The sequence below is a fragment of the Moschus berezovskii genome, chromosome 19 (genome assembly GCF_049115385.1).
Source record: "Moschus berezovskii isolate FMDL1 chromosome 19, NW_MosBer_1.0, whole genome shotgun sequence".
In the NCBI taxonomy this organism is placed as follows: domain Eukaryota; kingdom Metazoa; phylum Chordata; class Mammalia; order Artiodactyla; family Moschidae; genus Moschus; species Moschus berezovskii.
This window is the reverse complement of record NC_142478.1, coordinates 54,605,118-54,626,798: the sequence shown is the minus strand read 5'-3', so window position 1 is coordinate 54,626,798 and position 21,681 is coordinate 54,605,118. Positions and strand designations below refer to the sequence as shown.

The following is a 21,681-nucleotide window of genomic DNA, read 5'->3' as shown; positions in this document are numbered from 1 at the left end:
CAAAGAAAGCTGAGTGTGGTCAAGTAACAGAGATAAAGCCATGAGATGGAAAGGCGGCTGGAGCCGGATCCTGCATGGCCATGGCGGAAAAACGGTGATTTTTTTCCCCCCTAAGAGCAGTAAGAAGTCACTGGAAAGATTTAAGCAGAACAGTGGCGTAACTGATGTAAATATTTCAAAAAAGTATTCTGGCTGCCGTTTTGGGGAGCAAATTATAGCAGCACAAGAGAGTAGTCAGGGAAGCCAGGTGGGCTGGAGGCGGCAGGGAGATGCAGAGAATTCTGAGGATGGTTTGGAGGCAGAACCCACAGGTCTGGCGGGTGGGCTGGCTGTGGTGGTCCTGAAGACGCTCCTGAGCTAAGGAGTGGACGGTAAGGCAGTTTTCAGAGATTAGAGCCCATGGCGGCCCCGCCCACGCCCCGCCCCTCCCTGCGTCCTGCCCCACGCACCCTCCTGCAGGCGCGGGGTGGGCTCCCGTGTGGTCACTGGTGATCCTCGGGGTAGGTGGCCGGCGAAGGGCGCCGCGTGGTCCTCGTAGGTCAGGGGGCTCTGTCGCGGCTTTCCTAGCTCAGGCACGATGACCGGGGCCCCCCGGGTGATGGAGCCCCCCGAGCTGCTGACGGCACCCGATCGGCTCTTCAGGCTCTCCTCGTAGCAGGCGCGCTCCAGCGCGCGGGTGTCGGCCATCACGTCCAGCGGGTGCACAGCCGGGAACGTCCGGCCCGGACTGCCGATGATGGAGCGCACGTCGTGCTTTTTGGAGCCAGTGGAGGACGTGCTGGTGTCATACTTGAGCGGGGTGCCCTGGGGGGGAGGCAAGGGGGGGCGTGACCACCAGCGGCACAACCTCTCTGAGCCTCAGTTTCTCTGCTAGGAAATAAGAGACATCTCACGCTTCAGGGGCAGGGGTGAAGGGCTTTGCTAAGCCTAAGATGAGCCCACCAGCCCTTGCCCTGCCCGCCCCTGGCCCCCAGAGCCACCTTGGGGGCTGCAGAAGGGGGCACAGAGTGCAGAGGTCGGCCCTTCCTGAAGCAAGTGGGGGACCCTCGGGTGGCCCTTGGGGTTTGCTGGAAAGAAACATAACAACCCCATGAGGGCAGACGCCATCTTCCCATCAGTCTGGGACCCTCCTTGACCCACCCAAAGCCAAGCCAGAAAATCCAGCCGTAAAATCCAGTTCCACCACCCTGAGGTTCAAGTCTCAGAGGTCAGGGCTGAGGTTATGTCTGCTCTTGGGCCAGAAAGGGCAGCTGAAGGACAGGGATCATGGATGAGACTGTAGCCCGGCTGCCTGGGAGAAGACCCCACCCTGTCTAAGCAGGCCTGGGAAACCCAGGAGACAGAGGGCTCTGTGTCTTTGCAAGTAAGAGGACTCTGCTGTTATTCATGAGTGTTTTACTTCCTTTCTTAAGAAGGGGAAATGCCCTCATTTTAGAAAGAATATTCTAGAATCAGACTGACCTCCCTTTTGGATCTATGGTGGACTCTTGCCAGTGACTCCACAACTGCCTGGAGGCTGAGCGCCAAAGCTGACCCCTGGCCTTCGACGGCCTTCCCACCGCCCCTGCCTTCTCCCTGGGTGCTTCTGAGCCTTGACTCAACTGTGAGGCGCCCTGGACACCTCCCTACCACCTCTCAGCCATGGATCTGATTCTCCTTCCTTGTTCACGTCTCTGACCCTGTGAAGAGACAGGGGCCCTTAGGTCCTCTAAGGGACCAGCTCCTCACAGAGTCAGAGTTCATCTTCCCTTTCCAGGCTGGGGCTTCTGGGGGGCCCAGTGCCACAGGCAGTGGATAGACACAGGGGTGGGGTGGGGATGCAACCTGCTGGAGGAGGCCAAGGTGCAAAGATGTTACAGATGTAAGGACATCTGGATTTGAGATTCACAATGGCCATGTACTTGCTGTGTGACCCCGGACAAGCTGCTTAACCTCTCTGAAGCTGTTTACTCACCACTAAAATGAGGACACCTCACAACTCACTGTTGTGAGGGTTACATAAGTCATGATGCCAAGTTCTCAGGCAGTGAGCACTTGGCTCACACGTTGGGTGCAATCACGCTTTATTACACCTAGCTCTGGGCTCTCGGCAAGCTTCTTGACCTCTCTGGGCCTCAGTTTTTCCATCTGAACTATGGGGGTGATGGGTATGACTTCGTGCTCAGATGCTTCAGTTGTGTCCGACTCTTTGTGACCCTATGGACTATAGCCTGCAAGGCTCCTCTGTCCATGGGATTGTCCAGGCAAGAATACTGGAGTGGGTTGCCATGTCCTTCTCCAGGGGATCTTCCCAGTCCAGGGATCAAACCCGTGTCTCCTGAATCTCTTGCACTGCAGGCAGATTCTTTACCCACTGAGCCACCTGGGAAGCATGGGTATGACTCTCCTGGGCTGTAAATACACCTGAATGAGGTCATGAGTATAATATAAAGCCCCTGCTATGGACCCTGGAATGGATGTAACGACAGTACTGAGCAGCTGTGTGACCTTGGGTGTGGCGCTCAGCAAGTCCGGGCCTCAGTTTCCCCATTTGTAGGGGCCAGAGCCACACCTATCAGTATCCTCTGCCCCGACCGTGGCCCCCGTACCTGCGTGATGGAGCCCTCCTTGAGCGGCCGGGGGGCCAGGGGCAGCTCGGGCGTGCGCCGCAGCTCCTCCCGTGGGATCTCGTGGATGGAGCGGCCGGCCTCCTTCACCGTTGCCACCAGGCCCTCGTGGGCCGGCTTCAGCTTCAGGGGACCCAGGGCCTCCAAGGGCCGGGCCTTGTAGGCCTCAGCCAGGTCCCGAGGGGGCGGAGGCGGTGGTGGCGGCGTGCCCTCGCGCTTCAGGAGCTTGGCCTCCCGGCGCTGGTAGTCTTCCTGGGCCTCCACGTAGGACCGTGGGATCCCTGCCAGGGAGGAGGGGGTGCTGACTGGTGTGCACTTGCCTCCCACCTTGATCATCCTAACCTGGGGCCTCCACACTGGCAGATTCTGAAGCCTGACTACTTGCTGTGTGACCTTGAGCACCTGACTTGACCTCTCTGAGCCTCAACGTTTTCATATAGAGAATGGGAGTATTAACTGAAGCACCTCACCAAGTCATTCACATTCAGCGGGATGATGCAGATACAAAGCATGTTAAAAAGCACCTGGCTTGCCACTGACCAGCCAGGAGAACGTGGGTGTCTTCCTTTCGGAGGCTGCTCCATAAGATGATGAACAGAGAGTACCTAGGCTAGCACCCAGCACAGAGCAGAGGCGATGCTCAGTAAATGACAGAGTGAAGGGTGATAGGTAGTAGTTTGCTTTCAGTTTTTGTTTTCATGCCTTGCTCTGCCTTTCAACCTGCACCCATACCTGTCATGTACACGCCTTCCCTGGGTGCCCACGGCACTCTGGTATGCCTCCCCTCCCGTGCCCATCTTGATGGTAAACCCAAGGGCATGTTGCAGCTGCCGCGAGGGCGCGGTGGCTGGGCACGCCAGGAGCAGAGGGCAGCGTACCTTGCGTGATGGAGCCTCGGATGTGGTGCTGCTCTTTGAGGTGATGGGGGCTGTGTCGCTCAGGCGGGATGGCGCGGCCCATGAGACCTGGAGGGGGCAGGCGACAGCATCGTCTCAAGGCTCCCTGCCCTGGCCTTGGGTAGTGACTGGCCAGAGTCTACAGCCCCCGCCTCCCTCCAGCAGGTCACTCCAGTCACCCAGTCCCCGAGATGATGCTGGTGGTGGCGGCGACAAAGGACTCAGCTGGCAGGTGTCCTGTTTTCTGGGCCCTGTGCTACCTCCGGATGGAGCCTCAGAAACACCCAGCCTCAGTTTTCCTATCCGTAAAGTCGGGATAACTATTTCCGCACTCCGTCCAGGGGGAGCTGATAAAACCCATCAAGTGGGGCAGCCCCTGGGGCAGGTCCAAGGTCCCCGCTCCACCCCCATAGTGAGCTGGGCAGGGTACACACCTTCGATGCTGGCGGAGGAGATGGCCCGGCTAACGCGGCCCTCCATCATGTCGTAGGTGCGCTTGGGGGCGGCCGTCTCGTGGGGAGGGCCCGAGCTGCTCCTGCCGTCCTCCTTGGAGCACTGGGACACCGACATGCCACCTGGAAACCAGACCACGCTCACGATGCGGGGCAGCCCCTGGGAGACTGTGTGCACCGAGCCCAGGACCAGCAAACTGGCAGGGCCGGGAGGCAACAGCGGCTCAAACAGACCCCGTCATGAGGGCCCGTCGGTCACGTGGCCAAAGCTGGGCCCGGCTGAGCCTTCCCGCAGGAACCCCCAGCCGGCAGTCCAGCCCAGGGCCTGCTCTGCTGGTTGGTAGGTCTGTACCTTTGACTGTCCACGGGCATGCGAGTCTGTGCACAGATGAGCACTCATGGGAGCAGACATGTGACATGAATGGGCGGAACCACGTGCATGTGAGCAGAGATGCACCAGCTGAGTGTGAACACGCAGGGTTGGCACAGCCATCCGTGTGTGTCAATGTGGGTCTCTGTGTGTGTGCGCACATGTGTGTGTGTGCCTGTCCACTGTGAACAACGTGAGGCCACGTGTGAAAAACTATGTGCATCTGTGTCCGCATGGGGAGAGTGTGTGTCTGGTTGGAGGTGGGAGGGACAAGGACGGTCCATAGCACGGGTGGCCTCATCAAGCCAGGCTGAGCCCAGAGGGCGGGCACGTCAGGCTGGGCACACGGGTGCTCGACAGGCCATGGGTCTGAGCAGCCGGGAGGGGGGCCCTGAGGAGGCCACGGTTCGGTCTTGCCCACTGGGCTGGGGGCTCCTGAGTTGGCCTCTTCTTCCAGGAGTGGCGGAGTCCGGGAGTATCAGAAGCAAGTCCCGCACACCCTAAGCCAGCTCCTTAGGATAAAGGGCGCCCTGGCTCTCATGGATTTCCATCACGACCCCTAGGGATACTCAGAGCAGGAGCTCCTCTATGGGGTTACAAACTAGTGGCTGGCAGACAGACAGTATCGCCGCTCCTAATTTTTCTCAAAATTGATTGCTGATGTTTAAACACCAGGAGATGTCAGATAAAAATGGAAAGATGAGAAGTCTGGCTGGCGAGCTTGCACCTGTTATAGGGCGACAATCAGCTGTTGGAGAACAGAGGCAGGGGCCCCTGTAGAGATGGCCATCACTCTTGGGGTTGCCATAGTCTCCTCCCCACCATCTACCACCTGCCACTGGCATCACGAGTCCCCAGGCCCCAAAAAGCACGTGAGAGATAAAAAGCCTTGATGGACACCCATTCTGCAGACGCTCAACCTAAGGCCTGTGGGGACTCAAGAACTGATCTGGAGGCCTGAGCCGAGATGCCACCCAGGGCTCCCTGCTCACAACACCTTCACTGCCTCTCTGTCCGCCCTTTCCAGGGCCCCTGGCCATCCCCAGGGCACTCAGCCGGGTACTGAGGTTGGCAAAGAACACAGCTGACAGCTTGTCCCCAAGGCTGTCTCCACCACTTGGTAGCAGAGAGAGGCAAGTGCCTAAGCCCCACGGCACCACCTCCGCTTCCCAGGACCTGGGGGTACGTGGGGGCTGGGGGCTGGGCCAGTGGAGGTGGATAGTGAAGAAAAAGCGCCCGCCCATTGGAGGAGAAGCAATTAGAGGCCCTACGGCTGCCAGCAGTTGAGAGGGGCGCCCATTAGCGGCTTCTATCTCTGCACCCCTGGGTGCCCGAGGCTGCCAGGAAATCGACATCTCAGCCCTTGATTCCCTTAATCCCTTCCAGGCAGGGCTCCCGGGTGGGGAAGCGGAACCGAGGGAGGGTGAGTGGAGTGAGGAGCACTGAAGTGGGGGGCCCAGGGTGTAAGGGGGCGGCGCGTCCCTGGTTACTGCCCCCGCCTGCCACCCTCGTGCCATCAATCAGAGAGTGCAGCCTTTGCCAGGAGCACTGGGCCAGAGGCCTAGGGGTGTGAGCTGGGGGCTTCTGCTCCCTGGGCCTGTTCCCCCACTCGCAAGGCTGGCCATAAATCTGCTTCCTAAACTGTAAAGAACTAGGCAGGGGTGGGAGGCAGCTAAGGCTGATCTTCACCTGCTCTGACTTACATACCTACAGGGACGGGGAGGTCACCACCTCTCTGATTGTGCTTCCTGGTGTCACCCCAGCCCTGCCTCGCCAGGAACCTACCTCAATGGGCCAAAGACTCTCCCCACCCCCGTCCCAGGGCTCCTGTTCTTGAGGGGTACAGAAGAACCACTGGACATCATTGTACCTCAGCTCCCACACCTGGAAAATGGGAAGACAGTCCTTCACCTCGGTTCTCAACCACACACAGCTGATAGGAGGGCAACACACTCCCCCAGACTGGCTGCCCTTTAACCCCAACCATATTTTCTGGAACCTTCTCTCTTGACTAGCTCCAGAAACAGCAAAGTCTGGGGTTTGGTGAATAAGCCACAGTGGATACAGACAGGATTAATGACAAGATTAACGAGGTGACTTCCCATTTGCACCTGGGAAGGGGGGGTTGTCCTGATAGCCTTCTGAGGGGGCTTCATGTGATGGACCCCCAGCCCCTTGCATATGGGTGGCCCCCAGTAAACATCAAGTGACCAGATGAACAACCACCTCCAGGTCCCCATTGGTCCTCTACCTCAGGAGTTCTTGCCGGACATCAAAGAGCCCTGAACGGGACGGCGTGGCCAGCCCCTGTGCGCCCACCAGCTCCTCACAGCCACGGCGGCATCACTCACCCTCGTAGGACAGCACGTGGCCCTTCTTGCCCTCGTAGATGACGTGGCCCTTGGGCAGCCCATCCTCCCGGCTGCGGTCCAGGCGGCTCGGGCTGTCCTCCCCGACGATTCTGGTTATGGTTCCCTTGTATAGGACGTCGGCTGGTGTGCCCTGGGGGGTGGAGGGGGTGAGCACCTGCAGGCTCTGGCCAGGGACCGCCCTCCGCCACTCGCCAGACACGACCAGGACATGTGCACGTGTGCCTTCCAATCCACACAGGCACATGTGTGCATCTCACTGCATACATGTTCGTACACATGCGGCTTCCAAAGGGAAGGCAGAGGGAATTCCCTGGCGGTCCAGCGGTTAGGTCTCCATGCTTTCACTACCGGCACCCAGGTTCAGTTCCTGGTCGAGGAACTAAGATCCCGCAAGGGGCCGTGTGGCCAAGGGAAAAGAGAGACAATGGGGGAGGCAGAGCCCTCCAGAACACAACCACATGGAACAAACATCAGTGATACAAATAATAAGCTCTGAACCCTGTACCGGTATCGACTCATTTAATCCTGGAAACAGCCCTGAGTCAGGTACTACTGTGCCTGTTTCAGATGAGGAAACCGAGGCATCAGGACACCAGATAGCTTTGCCCAGGGTCACCTGGCTAAACGCGGGCAGAGCCGGGCTGGGAACCCAGGCAGTCTGGTCCCAGGTCTGTGCTTCTGCTTGTGCTGTGTGAATTGGACTTTCTCAGAGCCTGGATGCTGGGATGTCAGTCCACGTGCCTGCGACCACCTGTCGCTCCCCAAATGAGAATGGGGACTCACATCAAGGCAGGACACCAGAAATCTGAGCTCTGACACAGGGTTTCTCAACCTCGGCACTGTGACCTGTGGGGCCAGATGCTTCTTTGTGGTGAGGTTCACCCTGGGCAATGCAGGACACTCAGCAGTGCCCCCTATCCCGGCACCCTGGGCTCTACCCACCAGATGCCATGTGATCCCCTCAACCTGCCCCTCCAGATATGACAATCAAAGATGTCCCCAGACATTGCCCAGTGTACCCTGGAGGATAAAATTGCCCCCATCAGGAACTATGGCCTTAGAGGGAGTGCGCTTCCTATTGAGGGGTGTATTCAGGCAGACAGAAGATAGCCCCATGGGGTAGCATTCTGCCTTGGGTGACTTCCAAGAACATGAGTGTGAGGGTCAGAATGTGAATCTGGAGTCAGACTACTGGGTGGCAAACAGCAGCTTTACCAACGAGCTGCTGTCTGACCTCTGTCAAGTCACTTTGCCTCTCTGAACCTCAGTCTGTACATCTGCAAAACAGACACAATCTCTGTCTACAATTCTCAAAGGTACTTGGCACAGACAAGCTGTCCCCAGATCAAGACGTCTCTTTTCTCTTTCTATGAATCCAAGAGCCGAATCAGAGATGTGAGTCTGACCGTGTGCCAAGCCCGGGACTGGTGCCCTTCGAGTCTCCCCATTGGAGCAACTCTGCCAAGAAACATCCTCCTGTGGGGTAAGGGCGATAACTGGCACCCCCTGGGCTTTTATCCCAAATCCTGGTCTTCAAGGAGGAGAAAAACAAAATGCCCTAACAGGTCTCCAGACAGGTCTCCCCAGAAGTCTCAAAGCAGACACCCTAGATAGGATCCCCTGGACACACTTCAGAAGACTTGTGCACAAACAGCGTAGAATAAATGGGCTTCAGTTTGGGTGACAGTCCAGGGGTGGGCAGTCACCTCTCTCCTCAAAAGGGCACAGGGCAGAGGAGCCCACTGCACGTCATCAGGAAAGGCCTCTCCAGGGGCAGCTGACCTAAGCGCTCCCATTATAAGTCTATGTGTCTATGAGTTTGTGTCAGTGTGTTTGTGTACGAGTGAGTGTGTTTGTGTTCCCTGCACAGATTTCATCACCACCTGGTCGAGAGGCTGTGGGAGAGTCTGACCCTCACACATTTGGCAGCTGCCAACAAGCATCACAGAAGTGTGACTGACCGACGCGGCTCGGGTCACAGCCACCTGGAAAGCAGAGGCCGATGGATGCCCAGGCACTTCAGATGTCGACCTTTAATCCCAAACCACTCTATGAGAATGACTCAGCGGGACTTCCCTGGCTGTCCGGTGGTTAAGACTCTGCACTTCAAACGCAGGGGGTGCAGGTTCAATCCCTGGTTGGGAAGTTAAGATCCCACACGCCCAAAAAAAAAAAAAGTGATTTAAGAATCCTTGCTCTATGAGTACTGATACTGAAGCACCAACACTTTAGCCACCTGATGCAAAAAGCCGACTCATTGAAAAACACCCTGATGCTGGGAAGGATTCAAGGCAAAAGGAGAAGAGGGTGACAGAGGATGAGATGGTTAAATGGCATCACTGATTCAATGAATATGAACTTGGGCAAACTCCGGGAGACAGTGAGGGACAGGGAGGCCTGCTGTGTGCGTGCTGCAGTCCATGGGGTTGCAAAAAGTCAGACACAACTGAACGACTCAACAACTCAATATGAAAATGACTCAGCGAGAGACAATTTTACCAAAGGGGTTTCGAAACTGAGTCAGGGGCAATGGTCCCCTGCCTGGGTGAGTGTGTGGCCTGCCTTTGGCCCTAGGTACCTGGCAGCTGCCTTCGTAAGCTGGTGATTTCAAAACCGACAGGTCTTAGAGAAACATGAAGCGCGAGGGGCCCCCCTCTGTGGTGTGATCTGAGGCCTCTGGGGTGCAAAGACACCTCACTGTCAGAGCCTGCGGCCTGAAGTTTCATCATTAAGACACGTATGGGAGGAGGTGCTCTTCCCCAGGCCTGGAATGCTGTTCCCTGAGGTTTCTGAAGGGCTCACACCTCTGAGAGGTCTCCCCCAGCTCCCCTGTCTACATGGCCTCAGCAGCATTGGATGCTCTTAATTGCAGTGTTTGACTCAAAGTCTGAAATCACCGCTCAGTTTCCACCTGTCTGCCTCCCTCCGCTACCCTGACAGCTCCTTGGGGGGCCTCAAGGATTTTGCTCAGCACATTAAATGCCTGGCTCCCAGGACAGAAGATGAATGCTCACAGGACAAGCGGGTACCCCCAGGAAGCCACCCCCTCCACTGGGGCGGGGGCCATGCAGGGATGCCAGGGGGGAATGGGTGGGCTGCCCACTGCTTTGTCCACAATCGGGGCCACGTCCAGAATGCCGCCTGTGAGTCCCACCCTGGTCCCGCACGCTGTGGCCCCGGACACCTACGTGGGTGATGGAGCCACGGTACGTGATGGGGCTCTCGGAGGGGACCCGTGTGCTGGGGGTGCCCTTGGTGATGCTTCCGCCTGGAACCGAGCCCAGAGACGTCCCTGGAAGACATGAGACACGGGGCTTAAGAGCCGGGCCCAGAGCCAGCCCGACTGTGCTCCTGGTGACCTGCAAGTTCCACCCCCTCCACTCGTGGTATCTCAATGCAGAGTCCCCCTGCCCCTAAATGGAGAGACAGACACTTGGGAAGAGAGCCTGCCAAACCCTCTGGGAGCTGACACTTCGCAGCCAGGTTTTGGATGAGGGGTCCCCTTCCTGCCTCGGCCCTCCCGGGATAGAGGGGCAGCCGCAGGGATGAGGGCAAGACACCGGGCCTCATGCCCAGCTCCCACGCCCTCACCTCTCAGGACGGACGTCTCCTGGGCCGTAGGCACCCCCAAGCTCTCAGGGGGTCCGGCCTGGCCCCGTGGGGACAGCTGCTCCTGCTTCACTCCACTGAACGGTGCTGGGGATGGGCGAGAGCAGTGAGCAGAGCCACAGGGCAGGGATTCGGAGGCATGGCGCCCCTTCCCACCCTACCCAGGGGCTGGGGGTCCTCCCCCTGCATGCTCAGGCCAGAGTCCCAAAGGCCAAATTGCCCTCCCTCACCCCTTGACACAAAGGGTGGGAGACGAGCCCTGGCCATCAAGGTTGGGGGTCTGGATCCTTACCCAGCTTCTTGGGGTCCATGGCGAGGGGCAGCCCCATGGCGATGGGGCCCACGGGGGCCTTGGCATGCTCTGAGTATGGGACGTGGAGCTGCACCGACATTCCCTGTGGGGACAGAGGTCATGGGTCCCAGAGGCTTCAACCAGGGCTTCCTGACACCCGCTTTCACGAGAGCGGAAGAGGAGGGGAACCTCAGGACCACACACAAGTCAGAGAGGCCTGGGGCTCAAGTCCCGCCCCGCTGCCTCTCTGAGCGGCTATGGACAAGTCACTGCCTCTCCTGAGCCTCAGGGCCCTCACCTGTGTGGTGGCCATCATGACCTGGTTTAAAGGAAATGGTGCCCACAGCATCTGGGCAAAGCGGAAGCCTTGCCCCTGCCCTGCAACACACGGCGGCAGGTCAGGGGGATGAAGGGGCAGGTGGACCAAGGCTTTGCGCATGCTGGTGCTGGGTGTCTAGTGAGCGTGCTCTTCCGTTTCACAGGGAGGCGCAGAGAGGTCAAGTAACGTGCCGAAGGCTGCACAGTCTGGGTGCAGTGCCCCTGCTCTTGAATGCCCCATGGGGTGGCCTCCCAAGGTCCTGAAGCCTGGGGCAGACTGCAGCCAGCTTGGACCCAGCCACTTGGGTGCCTGGCCCCCACCCAGACACTATTGGTCCCAGTGACCCCTCCCCCAACTGTACAGATGGAAAGGCCAAACCCTTGTAAGATGAAGGGGCTATTCTCTGGACACCAGCTGGCACAGGTATTTCTGGGAGGCTGGCCCTCCCACCTCACCTGGGAGATGGCCCCCATTTGCCTCTCGAGGACGCTGGGGTGCTTGGTGGAGGAGATGAGGGGTGGTGGGTTGGAGATGGCGGGTGGCCGTGGCAGGACGGGCCGGGCGCTGTCGTGGAGGCCCAGGGGCAGCGGGTGACCTGCAGGGCACATGTCTGTCCTTCATGGGGCTCCAGAGCAGTCACAGACACAGCCCCTAGGGCCGCTCCCCACCCTGTCCCTGCCCTGTCCAGGGGAGTGCCTGTCCACACACACCCCCCTACTGCTCCTCTCCCACCTCTGCCCCGAGGAGCTGTCTGTACCCTCGGCTCAGACACCACTATTGCCACCCATCCCACCTCCCTCCATCCACCTCACCTCCAGGTCCTGGACCAGGTCCCTCCACTCTCCCTAGACTCCTTAACTGGTCTCCCCATCTCTCCTTTACCCTCCAAAAGTTCATTCCTCTCACAGGAACCAAAAGGATCTTTTTCAAAGTCTACTGGTTCACCTGCTCCCCCCGCCTCCCTGCTGTGAACCTTCTATGGCTCCCCACTGCCTTCAGGGTAAGATCTTAGCCTGTGACACAGCTTTCAGGTTCACCTGACCTTGTGGGCGTGGTCTCCCCAGGCTCACTGGGCACCGTGCTTCCACCATGGCAGTCTGATTAAGTGTCTCAAGCTTCGCCTGCTCTTTCCTGCCTCTGGACCTTTGCACATGGTGTTCCCACTGCCTGGCATACCCTTCCCTGTTTTTCTGACTCTTTTGGCTCATTCATCCTGCAGGATCAGCTCTGCTGAGGATGACCTTTGCTAATTAAAGTCCTTATCCACCTCTAGCTGTGCCCCTTTGATGGCTGGGCCCAGCAGGACTGGGAACCTCAAGAAGGATCTAAATCCAGCCTGACTATATTTGTAAGCCAAAGCTGTCTCCTCCCCCGCTTACTCCTTTCTCTCGACCTGCTCATTCTCCAGCTCTAAGTCACTGGTGGGAGTTGGCGCTCCCACTCCAAACCTGCCTCTCTCATCACCAGCTCAAGCATCTCCTATGGCTCCCCAGTACCAGTGCTTCCGATGTCATCCTGGAGATTCCTCAAACCTCAACGGAGCCCCCTTTCCCTTCATTGACCAGACCATCCCTCCCATTAGGGGCCCGTCAGATTCTAAGATCCTTCTGCATGCAGTTCCAAGCAGTGCCCAGTGATTGGTGGGTGACTGGTGGTACCCAGTGATTGCCCACTGGCTGACTGGTGGAGGAGGCCAGGCTGGGATGACCTACTCACCAGGTGGGGCGTAGGAGAAGGCCAGGGGGTCAGGGGCATGCGGAGAGGCCTTGATCACCTCGCGAGGGGGCACGGGGAAGGGCAGGCCTGACGTCCAGCATGAGGGGTCCACGGGCAGCTTCTGGCCCTCAGCTGCAAAGGCCGGGAAGAACACAGGCTTCTCTGCTGAGGGGTGAGGCAGGGCAGGTAGTCAGCCACGCTCAGCCAGCCATCAGGCCCCCAGCCCTGGCTTCAAATGAGCCCCCCTCCCCTTGCCTGCAGCGCTGGCCTCAGCCAGAGGAGGGTCCCAGGCAACAGTGATGGGGAGGAGGGGGGCTCCTAGGGTGGAGCTCCCCCAAGTCTGCAGACCAGGCACCACTCTGACTCTGTTAATGTCCTCCTGAGCACGAGTGTGCCTTGGGAGTGGGCTGGGGGGCTCTCTGCGACCCTTGCTTTCAGCCCTGGAAAGACACAGACACTGGCCCAGCCCCAGGTGAGCAAGGGGCCTGGACAAACCTCCCAACCAGGGGACGGAGGTGGCAGCAAGGGGCCTGTCCACCGCCTGATTTTTCATGTACACTTGTACCGGATGGAACGTGGTCACGTCTACCCGCTTATTTATCATCTACGGCAGAGCTGAGGAGTTGCGACAGAGACAGACTGGCCCACAAAGCCTGAAATATTTACTATCTGGCCCTTTCCGGAAGAGGTTTGGTGGTCTCTTTAGATGATGAAGGGGTCGGAACGGTTTGCCGAGGCCCATGTGCGTGTGCTCTGGTGGGCGCGGCTGGGAGTCCACATACTTGGGATGACAGCACGCGCACGTCAGCCTGTATACCAGCACGTTCCATGTCCGGGCACCAGGCCGGGCATTTCAAAAGCACGAACTCAACAAGCCTCCTCACAGACTTGGGAGGAAGAGCGCGCCCAGGCCCGGTGTTGTGGAATGGGAGTTGAGTACAGACACATCGATGGACTTATCTAGGGCTGCCAGCAAATATTTGGCCAAGTCAGGATTTGACCCCTTGATCTCAGGGCCTCTGCAGCAGCAGATAACAGAACAGCTCTCCCATGGGGGCTCCAACTAAGGGCACTGTGTGGACTGACTTGCTTATTCCCCTAACACCCTTCAGGGAACTGATGAGGACTATCCCCATTTTGCAGATGGGAACACAGAGGCCCGGAGAGGCAAAGTCACCGGGTCAAAGGATCACAGCCAGCAAGCAGGAGCCCTGAGCCCAGGTAGAGGGACTGCAGGCTGTGAACTTAACCTTCGCAACACACACTGAGCACCAGAAGAGGAGCAATGATTGACCCTGGATTCTCAGGCCCGAGGATGGCCTGCAGACACGGCCAAAGGCCAGGCCGTTTTCACAGTGTTCTCCTGTGGCCTCTCGCTGCTGAAATCGGCCCTAAGCCCCGAACCTCTCCCTTGAGACTTGGTGTCAGGCTGGTGGAGGGCCCATGGGAGCTGGGGGGTGGGGGTGGGGGGACTGGGGAATAACCAGCTGCTAACAACTTGGGAATGCCAGGCCTGGGATGGGAACGGCAGGCAGGTGTCCTCCCTGGGGCCACCTCCAGATGACGAAGGGGTGAGGTTCTGAAGACCTAGCCGGGTGAGCGGGAGCGTGTTGGCAGCAATGAGAGGTGCCCGCTGTGGGCCCGGCAGGTGGGGTGGAGGCTGTGCGTGCTGTATACCCTCCCCGTCTCTCCTGGGAGAGACAGAGCTCCTTCTGGACCTATCTGCCTGCTGGTGGGGGTAGCCTGCAGGAGGGGGGGTCACACATGTGGGCAGTAACCCAGGTAGGGGTTCTCACATTCAATCTCCTCGAATGGGGTACCTCTCTAGGGCCTGCACCGGGCCCAGAAAAATCCCCAAATGCCCTGGATGGCACTCATCCAGAGACCTGACCCTGTGCGCACCCGGGCTGCTCTTTCCAGCTCAGCCCCGGCTGCAGTGGGAGGGGGCGGGAGGCCTCCGGTGCTGGAAGGGAAACTTGGGCCCTGGCCAGGCTGGGCGGGCGGCCGAGAGCCTGGAGAGACAACCTGTTCCTCCAGCTGGGCCCGGGGAGCCCGAGAGGTGGGCGGAGCCAGGGGGCAGGGGAGGCAGGAGAGACCAGAGAGAGGTCGAGCTGGGTGTCAAGTTCACGCATGTGCCTAAGGGTGCCAGCCTCAGGGCAGGCCACCGTACCCGACGCCAGGTGCACCATCTCTGCTGCCGCAGAGCAATTCCAGGAAACGGCGCGGCCCTCCACCATGCCAATGGGCCGAACGCCAGACTCAGAAACCAGAGGGGTGGTGGCTCACCTTCTCCCGGGACGGGGCCTGTGACCCGTCCCAGCAGGCTCTGCCTGGCCCTGTGCGGTGTCCAGCCACCCAAGCGTAGCCCAACCTGGCTCAGATCTGGCACTGGCCAAGGCTGTGTGGGCCCCTGACGTTGCCATGTGGCTACCCCACCCTGGGCTAGTGCCCTGGCCCTCGAATGTCCTTCCAGACCAGACCCCATGTCTCACACTATACTCTCGCCCAGCAAACCGCACACCCACCATGGGGAGTCCCAGGCCCAGCGTGGGTGACCGGCAGGGTCCCAGGAGGCAGCTGACACCCTGCTTTCAACCCCACACTCGGGTTCATCTGCAGGTTTCACTGGCTTTGCCTCTGAAACAAAATGCCAAGCTCCCCCCACCCCCTGCCTTGCTTCCATCTCCATGGTCACCCATATAGTCCGGACTGCCACCACTGCTGGCCAGGAACAGCACTGTGCCGTCCTCCATCTGCCCACAACTCCCTGTAGCCCTTTCTTCCCAACAATGGTCAGAGAAAAAGAGATCTTTTCAAAATAGAAATCAGATTGCCTGACCTCTCCTCAGTCCCCAACGCACACATACACCCTGCAAGTTCCTCTTGCAGAGGCTCTTTTCTCCTGCACTGAGAATAGCCTACAAGGCCCTGCACAATCTGGCCCCCACCCCCCATCCTACCCTCCACTCTCCCCAGCCACCATGACCTCTTGGCAGCTCCGCTGACACACCAAGCTTGTTCCTACCCCAGGGCCTTTGCACGTGCTGTTCCCTGTGACTGGAATGCCCTTCCCCCAGATCTTCCCACCAATGCCTTCTGGTCTTGAAGACCCCTTCCTTAAGCCCCTTGTCACTCACCCCATTTTGTCTCGTTCGTTCCATGAACTACCCAGAGGTCATCTTGCTTCCTTACGTGTTCCCCTGCTTAACATACTCTCATTCACAAAAAGGGCGGCGGCCCGGAGCAGGAAGTTCATCCTGCTCACTGCCAGGGGTAGTGCTTGCCAATGGTGGGCGTTCAACACATGTCCTGATGCCCTGGCCACACGCTGTGTGGATGCAGGCCCGTCCGCGTGGGTGGCATCTGAGACTTCCTACGGCAGGTGAAGGTAGCCGCAGGGAGACAGGTCGGGGGTGGGCTGATTAGCCGGGGAGTGTCTGGCAGACCCCTGTCACTTGTGACATGTGGAGCTGGCCTCCTTTAGGGACAGCCCTGCTTTTGTCCTCAGACACATAGCACTGCCCTCAGGGAGGTCCACGGCCAAGGGCCAGCCTGACTTTCTAGAGACGGCAAGATGCCACAGCAGAAGTTGCTCGAGGTGATGGCACAGATGGCCCTGGCCGCCTGAGTCTGTCCCTGGCTGTGTTGGACAGGGAGGGTGGCCTGGGATCCTGCTGCCCTCAGACCCCTAGAGCAGCCTTCAGGAGCCTGGGCTAGCTCAGCATGGGGGGAGCCTCTGGGGGAAGGGGGTCAGCCCCCATTGCTTGTGCTGTGACAGGCTCATCTGGGATGGGTGTCCCTTTGGGATACAGGCTTGAGACTTCTTGGGGCCGGTGGGGAGTGGCGCAGATATAGAAGATCCAGAGAACAAGAAACCAGATCCCACCTGTCTCCTGACCTTGAACTTCACGTGGTGACAGTAAAGCACACCCCAGGCAGTTGTTGCAACACAGCTGCTCGGGGAATCACTCACTGGCTCCCCAGTGAACCCAGTGACCTCGGCCTGGAATAAGGTCAGGGTGAAAGCTGAAGAGGGCAGTGCTTCCTGCCCAGGCCCAGAGTTGCTGCCAGCTGGCGCTGAGCCTCATGGTTCTAGAAGCTCACGTGTGGACTGAATCACGTGGAACCAGAAATAGCCACAGACGTGTTTTCGTATACGCACAAAGGTTGTGGAAATTTTGAGAAGTTGCCCATGTTGAAAAACTCTAAGATTTCACACGAAAAGATGGATTTCTAGCTTCTCTGAAAGAACAACCCACAACCCCAGGACTGAATTGCCACATGGTGACTCTTGGCTGAGGCCAATGTAAGACCACTTCAGAAAGATCATGAGTTCTCCAATTTGCTGCAGTCCCCACCACCCCCTACTGCCTCACTCCCACGTGTTTCACTCATTAACTTGGCCTGTCCTGCCACCACAGTCATGGAGTTGGAAACAGCTGCTCGGCATACACAAAAGGCTCCTTATGCCCACCCATCAGCCCCCTCTCCCTCTGACTCCCTCAGCCGCTGACACACACTTACCCTCCTTCTCGGCAGGAGGCGCAGGACTCCTGCTTTTGCCTCGAGGGCTGTTGCTGGGCGGCTGGGGGGTGTCACTCTCTGGCTGCAGGTGTTGCGATGGTGGGGGGGCAGGGGGAGCTGGCTTAGGGGGAGCTGCTTCCTCCCGGGGCGGCTCGTGGACTTTGGTGACCTGCTGGAGGAAAGCCAGGGAGGGAGCGTCTTTACAGGCTGTCTGCAGGTCCCAGAGATTAGGGAACGCCTTCCAGGCCCCCTGTGTGTGACCGGCCTCAAAGCTGAGGCCCAGGAGAGGTAGCAACACGCCCAAGGGCACATGGCTTGAGGGCCAGGAGCGTAGGGCTTTGTGCAAAGTGTAGGGGGTGTGCCCAGCCATCCCAGGTGCCTGGCTGTGGATGGGGAGCCCTCATTACCCTGTCCCTATCCCCTTCTCCCTTCCCCAAATTTCTCAGGGTCTCAGAGAGATCAGAGTTGACAAATGGGACAGTGCCCGGCCGTGGGGAGGAGGCAGCACAGCCTGGCACTCCTTGTGCCCCTCATTCAAAAACCCCTGGTCAGCTCGGAGTCTTTCAGCCCACAGCCCCCAGGTACACTAGAAGGCCAGGCTCACATCCTGGGAGAGGGCAATGACTAGGTGAGTCACAGAATACTGGAGTGGGTTGCCATGCCTTCCTCCAGGGGATCTTCCCAACCCAGGGATTGAACCCGCACCTCTTACGTGTCCTGCATTGGCAGGCGGGTTCTTTACCACTAGCGCCACCAATGACTGAGCCGTTACAATTACAGGCACCTCTGAGGGTCCTCCTGCTTGGCCTGAAGAATCTTCTGGACAACCCCCCAACCCCTGCAGAGGGTCTTAAGTTAACTGGTGGGGCCCCGCCCTCCTCTCTGAGGTGTTGTGACAGTGGGGGGCTTCCTGCCTGGTCTGGGGGGCTCTGGAGAACCCTCAGCAGGCAGGGGTGGCATGGTGAGAGCTGCCAGGCTGGGAAGCCAGAGGGAGGAGACCTGCAGGCCAGGTACTTTGGGGGCCCCCCAGCTCCTCTACTCTTCCTGCCTGTCTCCATGAGGATTTCTACAGGAAACAGGAGGCGGTAGGAAAAGTGGGGGGCTGCAGGTGCTGGGCCTCCACCTCCCTGGTCTGTGATCAGCCTGATTTATTGTCTCCCCAACAGGAAGTGAAGGTCATGGGCGCTCTGGGGGTCCTGGCTGGGTGGGGGTCCTGGGTCATGGGAGGTGGGCCCAGGACTCACAATTGGGGGGATGGCGGCAGCCCGCTGCTTCAGCTGCTTCAGGTCCAGTGGCTTCTGGGGCGAGGCGTTGGTCCTGGTGTCGCTGGTCGGGGTGAGGAGGCTGGGCCGCGGCGACAAGAGCCTGGTGGCGGGTGGGAGGGCGGGGGGGACAGGGAGACCAATGTCAGGCCCATGGGCTCACAGCCTCTTCTGGCTCCTGCCTGGATGATGTGGCTGGGGGCGCTGCCAGAGGGAGGTGAACGTCCAGGGCCGGGGAGACCTGGGGTCGGGGTGGGGGCTCCTCCCTCCCTCCTCTGCTCCATGCAGACCCCGCAAGACACCAAGACCTCTCCCACCCCAGCCCAGAGGATCAAATACTCCTGAGATGGCCCGGAGAAGCCCACACTCAGGGCCCGCACCACGCTCGGCCCTTGAGAAGCTGCTGGGAAACCCAAGAATCAACCTGATTAAGGCTTGGGAGGCTTAAGAGATTCAGGGAGATGACTCATCATCCAAGTATGAGAGGCTCAGGCCCCAGGGTAGGGGCCCAGGGTATGGTGCTGAGTGGGCCCTGCTTACTGGAGACGAGGATTGGGGTGCCCTCCCACTCAACCAGAATGTGTGGCTAACTGGAATCTCACCCGCATACCAGGCGGGTGTAAGCTCTGTGGGCCCAGGGTCACTGTGTATACCGCCCGCCCTGCAGCCATAACTGGGGCTGTGGTGCTGAGCTGGGCCTGCAGGTGGTTTGTCCTCTAAAGCAAGGTCATGTCCGTCTGCTGCTGACATGCAGAACAGGGCAGCCACCTGCTAAGGGTGCACGGTATGTGTGTGTGTGTGTGTGTGTGTGTGTGCAACGGGTGCACAGAGGCGGGCAGGAAGGGCAGGGGGCTAAAACATGGTGGGATGCCAGGGCTGGGGTCACCCCACGGTAGAGCTGCAATGTCTTGGGTGCCTGGGGCAGAGGCTGCCCTGGGGCGTGGCTCCAGGGCTGCTCACTGGTGTCCCCTCCTTGAGAGGTCTTCAGGGATTTCCAGGACACAACAGCCCTGGCCCGGTGCCATGCCACAAGCCCTGTCTGGTTCACCAGCTGGCACGAGATCTCGAGGGCAGAAGCTCAGAGCCCCAGCTTCAGAGCCCCTCACCTCCACACCAGGGCTGCGGGGTTCCTGCCCAGCTCTCAAGTCCCACCGAGGACCCCACCTGCTGAATACACAGCAGGCCCGGGGGAATCAAACAGTGTGCAGCCACAAAGACACTGGCCGTGGGCTGCATTCAGCCAGGACAGGTCAGCGAAGCCCGAGGGTCCTGTGGGCACAGCCCCTCAAGCGCGCCGTGATCACCCTGGCTGATGCCACGTGCAGACCGTCGGCACAGCCCCTGCCTTCCAGGTAAGATCTGTGACAGCCAGGGTGCAGCTCTCACCGCCCAGAGCTGGCTGCCGGATGCCAAGAGTGGATCACGTGCCTTCCCACAGGCGGTGCAGACAGACGCGTGACGCGCAGCGGATGGGCCCCCTGCTCTCTGCGGTGACGGGACCGCAGCCCGTGACAAGCCAGTCCCTCGGGTGCTGACCCCCTGCCCACATCTGCCACACGCTCAGCTGAGCAGAGATGGTCTCGGCGACAACCCCTGGGGCTGCCCACGGCATGCAAGTGGCGCCGGGCTCTGAGGTCAGACTGACTTCATGCTCAGCTGGGCTTCACAGTCCTCCTGACCAGCTCACCCTCCCTGCCGCCCTCACCTCTTTTGACCTCTCCAGATCCTGCTCAGGTTCCCAGGACCACCGGAGGCCTCTCCTCTGGTGGCTGCCCACCCTCACTCCCACGGAGACCCAAGCCCAGCCTCATTTTGCCCACTACCCTTGGGCCAAAGCACCCTGACCAGGTCCAAGAACCGATCTCTCACTCGTCCTGTACTCCTCACCGCCGGCTTCAAATGTCACCAGCCCAACCTTGCTCCCCTCCTCTTGCAACTAATTATCACTGTCCGCTTAAACCAACTGGTATTCGTAAACTTAAGAGTGAATACACTGCAGCCTTTCTGGAAAATGCTCTGGCATTTCCTCAGGAAGCACATTAGAGTCACCACAGGGCCCAGCGTTTGCACTGCTAGGCATACACTCGTGAGAATAGACACACATACACACACACACACCAACCGTTTCTCAAAAGATCATAGCAGCCACTATCTGCAAAAGCCAAAAGATGGAAGCAACCCCCACATCCAAAACCCGGTGAAATGGATAAGTAAAATGTGGTATGTCCACACAGCGGAATATTACTCAGCCAAAAAGAATGACTCCAGGCTACAACTTGGATGAACCTCAGAAACATGATGCTGAGTGCAAGAAGCCGGTTGCAAAAGGCCACGTACTGCATGATTCCAATTACATGAAATTCCCCTAAGAGGCAAATCCATAGGCATAGAAGATAAGATGAGTAGGTGCCAGGGGCTGGGGGTTGGATAAGGCCTGACTGCTAATGGCCTGGGGTTTCTTTTGGGGGTAGTTGACAATATCCTGGAATTAAACAGTGCTGATGATTACATAACTCTGTGAATGCACTAAAAAAAAAAAAAATAACACTTCAATGGCTGAATTGTATGGCTTGTGAATTATGTCTCAGTAAAGCTGTTACTAGGAAAAGATAAAGAATATACTCCTTGCTGGCCACAAAATCAAGGGTTTGATATATTAAGAATATTGTTTCAATGAATAATAAAGTAACAATGCTATACTATTATCTATTGCATAAAATATTTGAAAATGCAAATTTTAAAGTTAAAATATAAACTTTTATATCTATGTAAATATAATTTTATAGAGACACAAAATATGCTTTTATGACACAAATAAAAAGCCAAGTGTCTGGGTCTCTCTCTGATTGTCAGCGAACTAGGGCCTTTGTCCTGCCCTGGTTTCCTGTGGTTCCTTGTACAGGCAGGGGGCAGGCAGATTGGAGGGGAGCAGGGATCTCTCAGCAGGCACCAGCTGGGGGTGTGCATGGAGGCCCAGACCCCTCTCTCTCTAGTGCCCCGACCCCACCCAGGGAGGCAAGAGCTCAGTGGGGACTGCAGCCATGGGCACGGTACTTCACAGTTGACAAGATGATAGTAGCCTGACCGCTCACTGTAAACAGGGCAGCATCCAAGAGCAAGGGCCTGGATCCTGATCTTTAACAAGCCTGAGGGACCTGGGCCTCCCCCCACCCCGAGGGGCAGGAAGATGCCTGGCGCTCACGTGGCCCCCAAACTGCCTCATCCCACCTCCACAGCAGCAGGAGCCACACCTCCAGGAGCTC

At 58.5% G+C, this 21,681-nt stretch overlaps 1 protein-coding gene across 17 annotated transcripts in view; it reads right to left on the bottom strand.

Annotated features, from left to right (window-relative positions):
- The window catches only part of NCOR2 (nuclear receptor corepressor 2), a 232,987-nt gene that overhangs the window by 18,006 nt on the left and 193,300 nt on the right, over positions 1-21,681 (bottom strand). For 13 of the 17 annotated variants that reach the window (XM_088828106.1, XM_055404708.2, XM_088828112.1 and 10 more), the window contains 12 exons: positions 18,401-18,521; positions 17,157-17,328; positions 12,633-12,797; positions 11,372-11,511; positions 10,598-10,700; positions 10,288-10,392; positions 9,885-9,988; positions 6,676-6,826; positions 3,937-4,077; positions 3,485-3,571; positions 2,589-2,887; positions 450-804 (listed from right to left, as the gene is read on the bottom strand). In XM_088828106.1, the coding sequence (XP_088684232.1) occupies positions 450-804; positions 2,589-2,887; positions 3,485-3,571; positions 3,937-4,077; positions 6,676-6,826; positions 9,885-9,988; positions 10,288-10,392; positions 10,598-10,700; positions 11,372-11,511; positions 12,633-12,797; positions 17,157-17,328; positions 18,401-18,521 (1,943 nt within the window). The remainder of the gene's footprint in view (positions 1-449; positions 805-2,588; positions 2,888-3,484; positions 3,572-3,936; positions 4,078-6,675; positions 6,827-9,884; positions 9,989-10,287; positions 10,393-10,597; positions 10,701-11,371; positions 11,512-12,632; positions 12,798-17,156; positions 17,329-18,400; positions 18,522-21,681) is intronic. The other 4 variants (XM_088828105.1, XM_088828111.1, XM_088828104.1 and 1 more) reach the window with 3 other exon arrangements.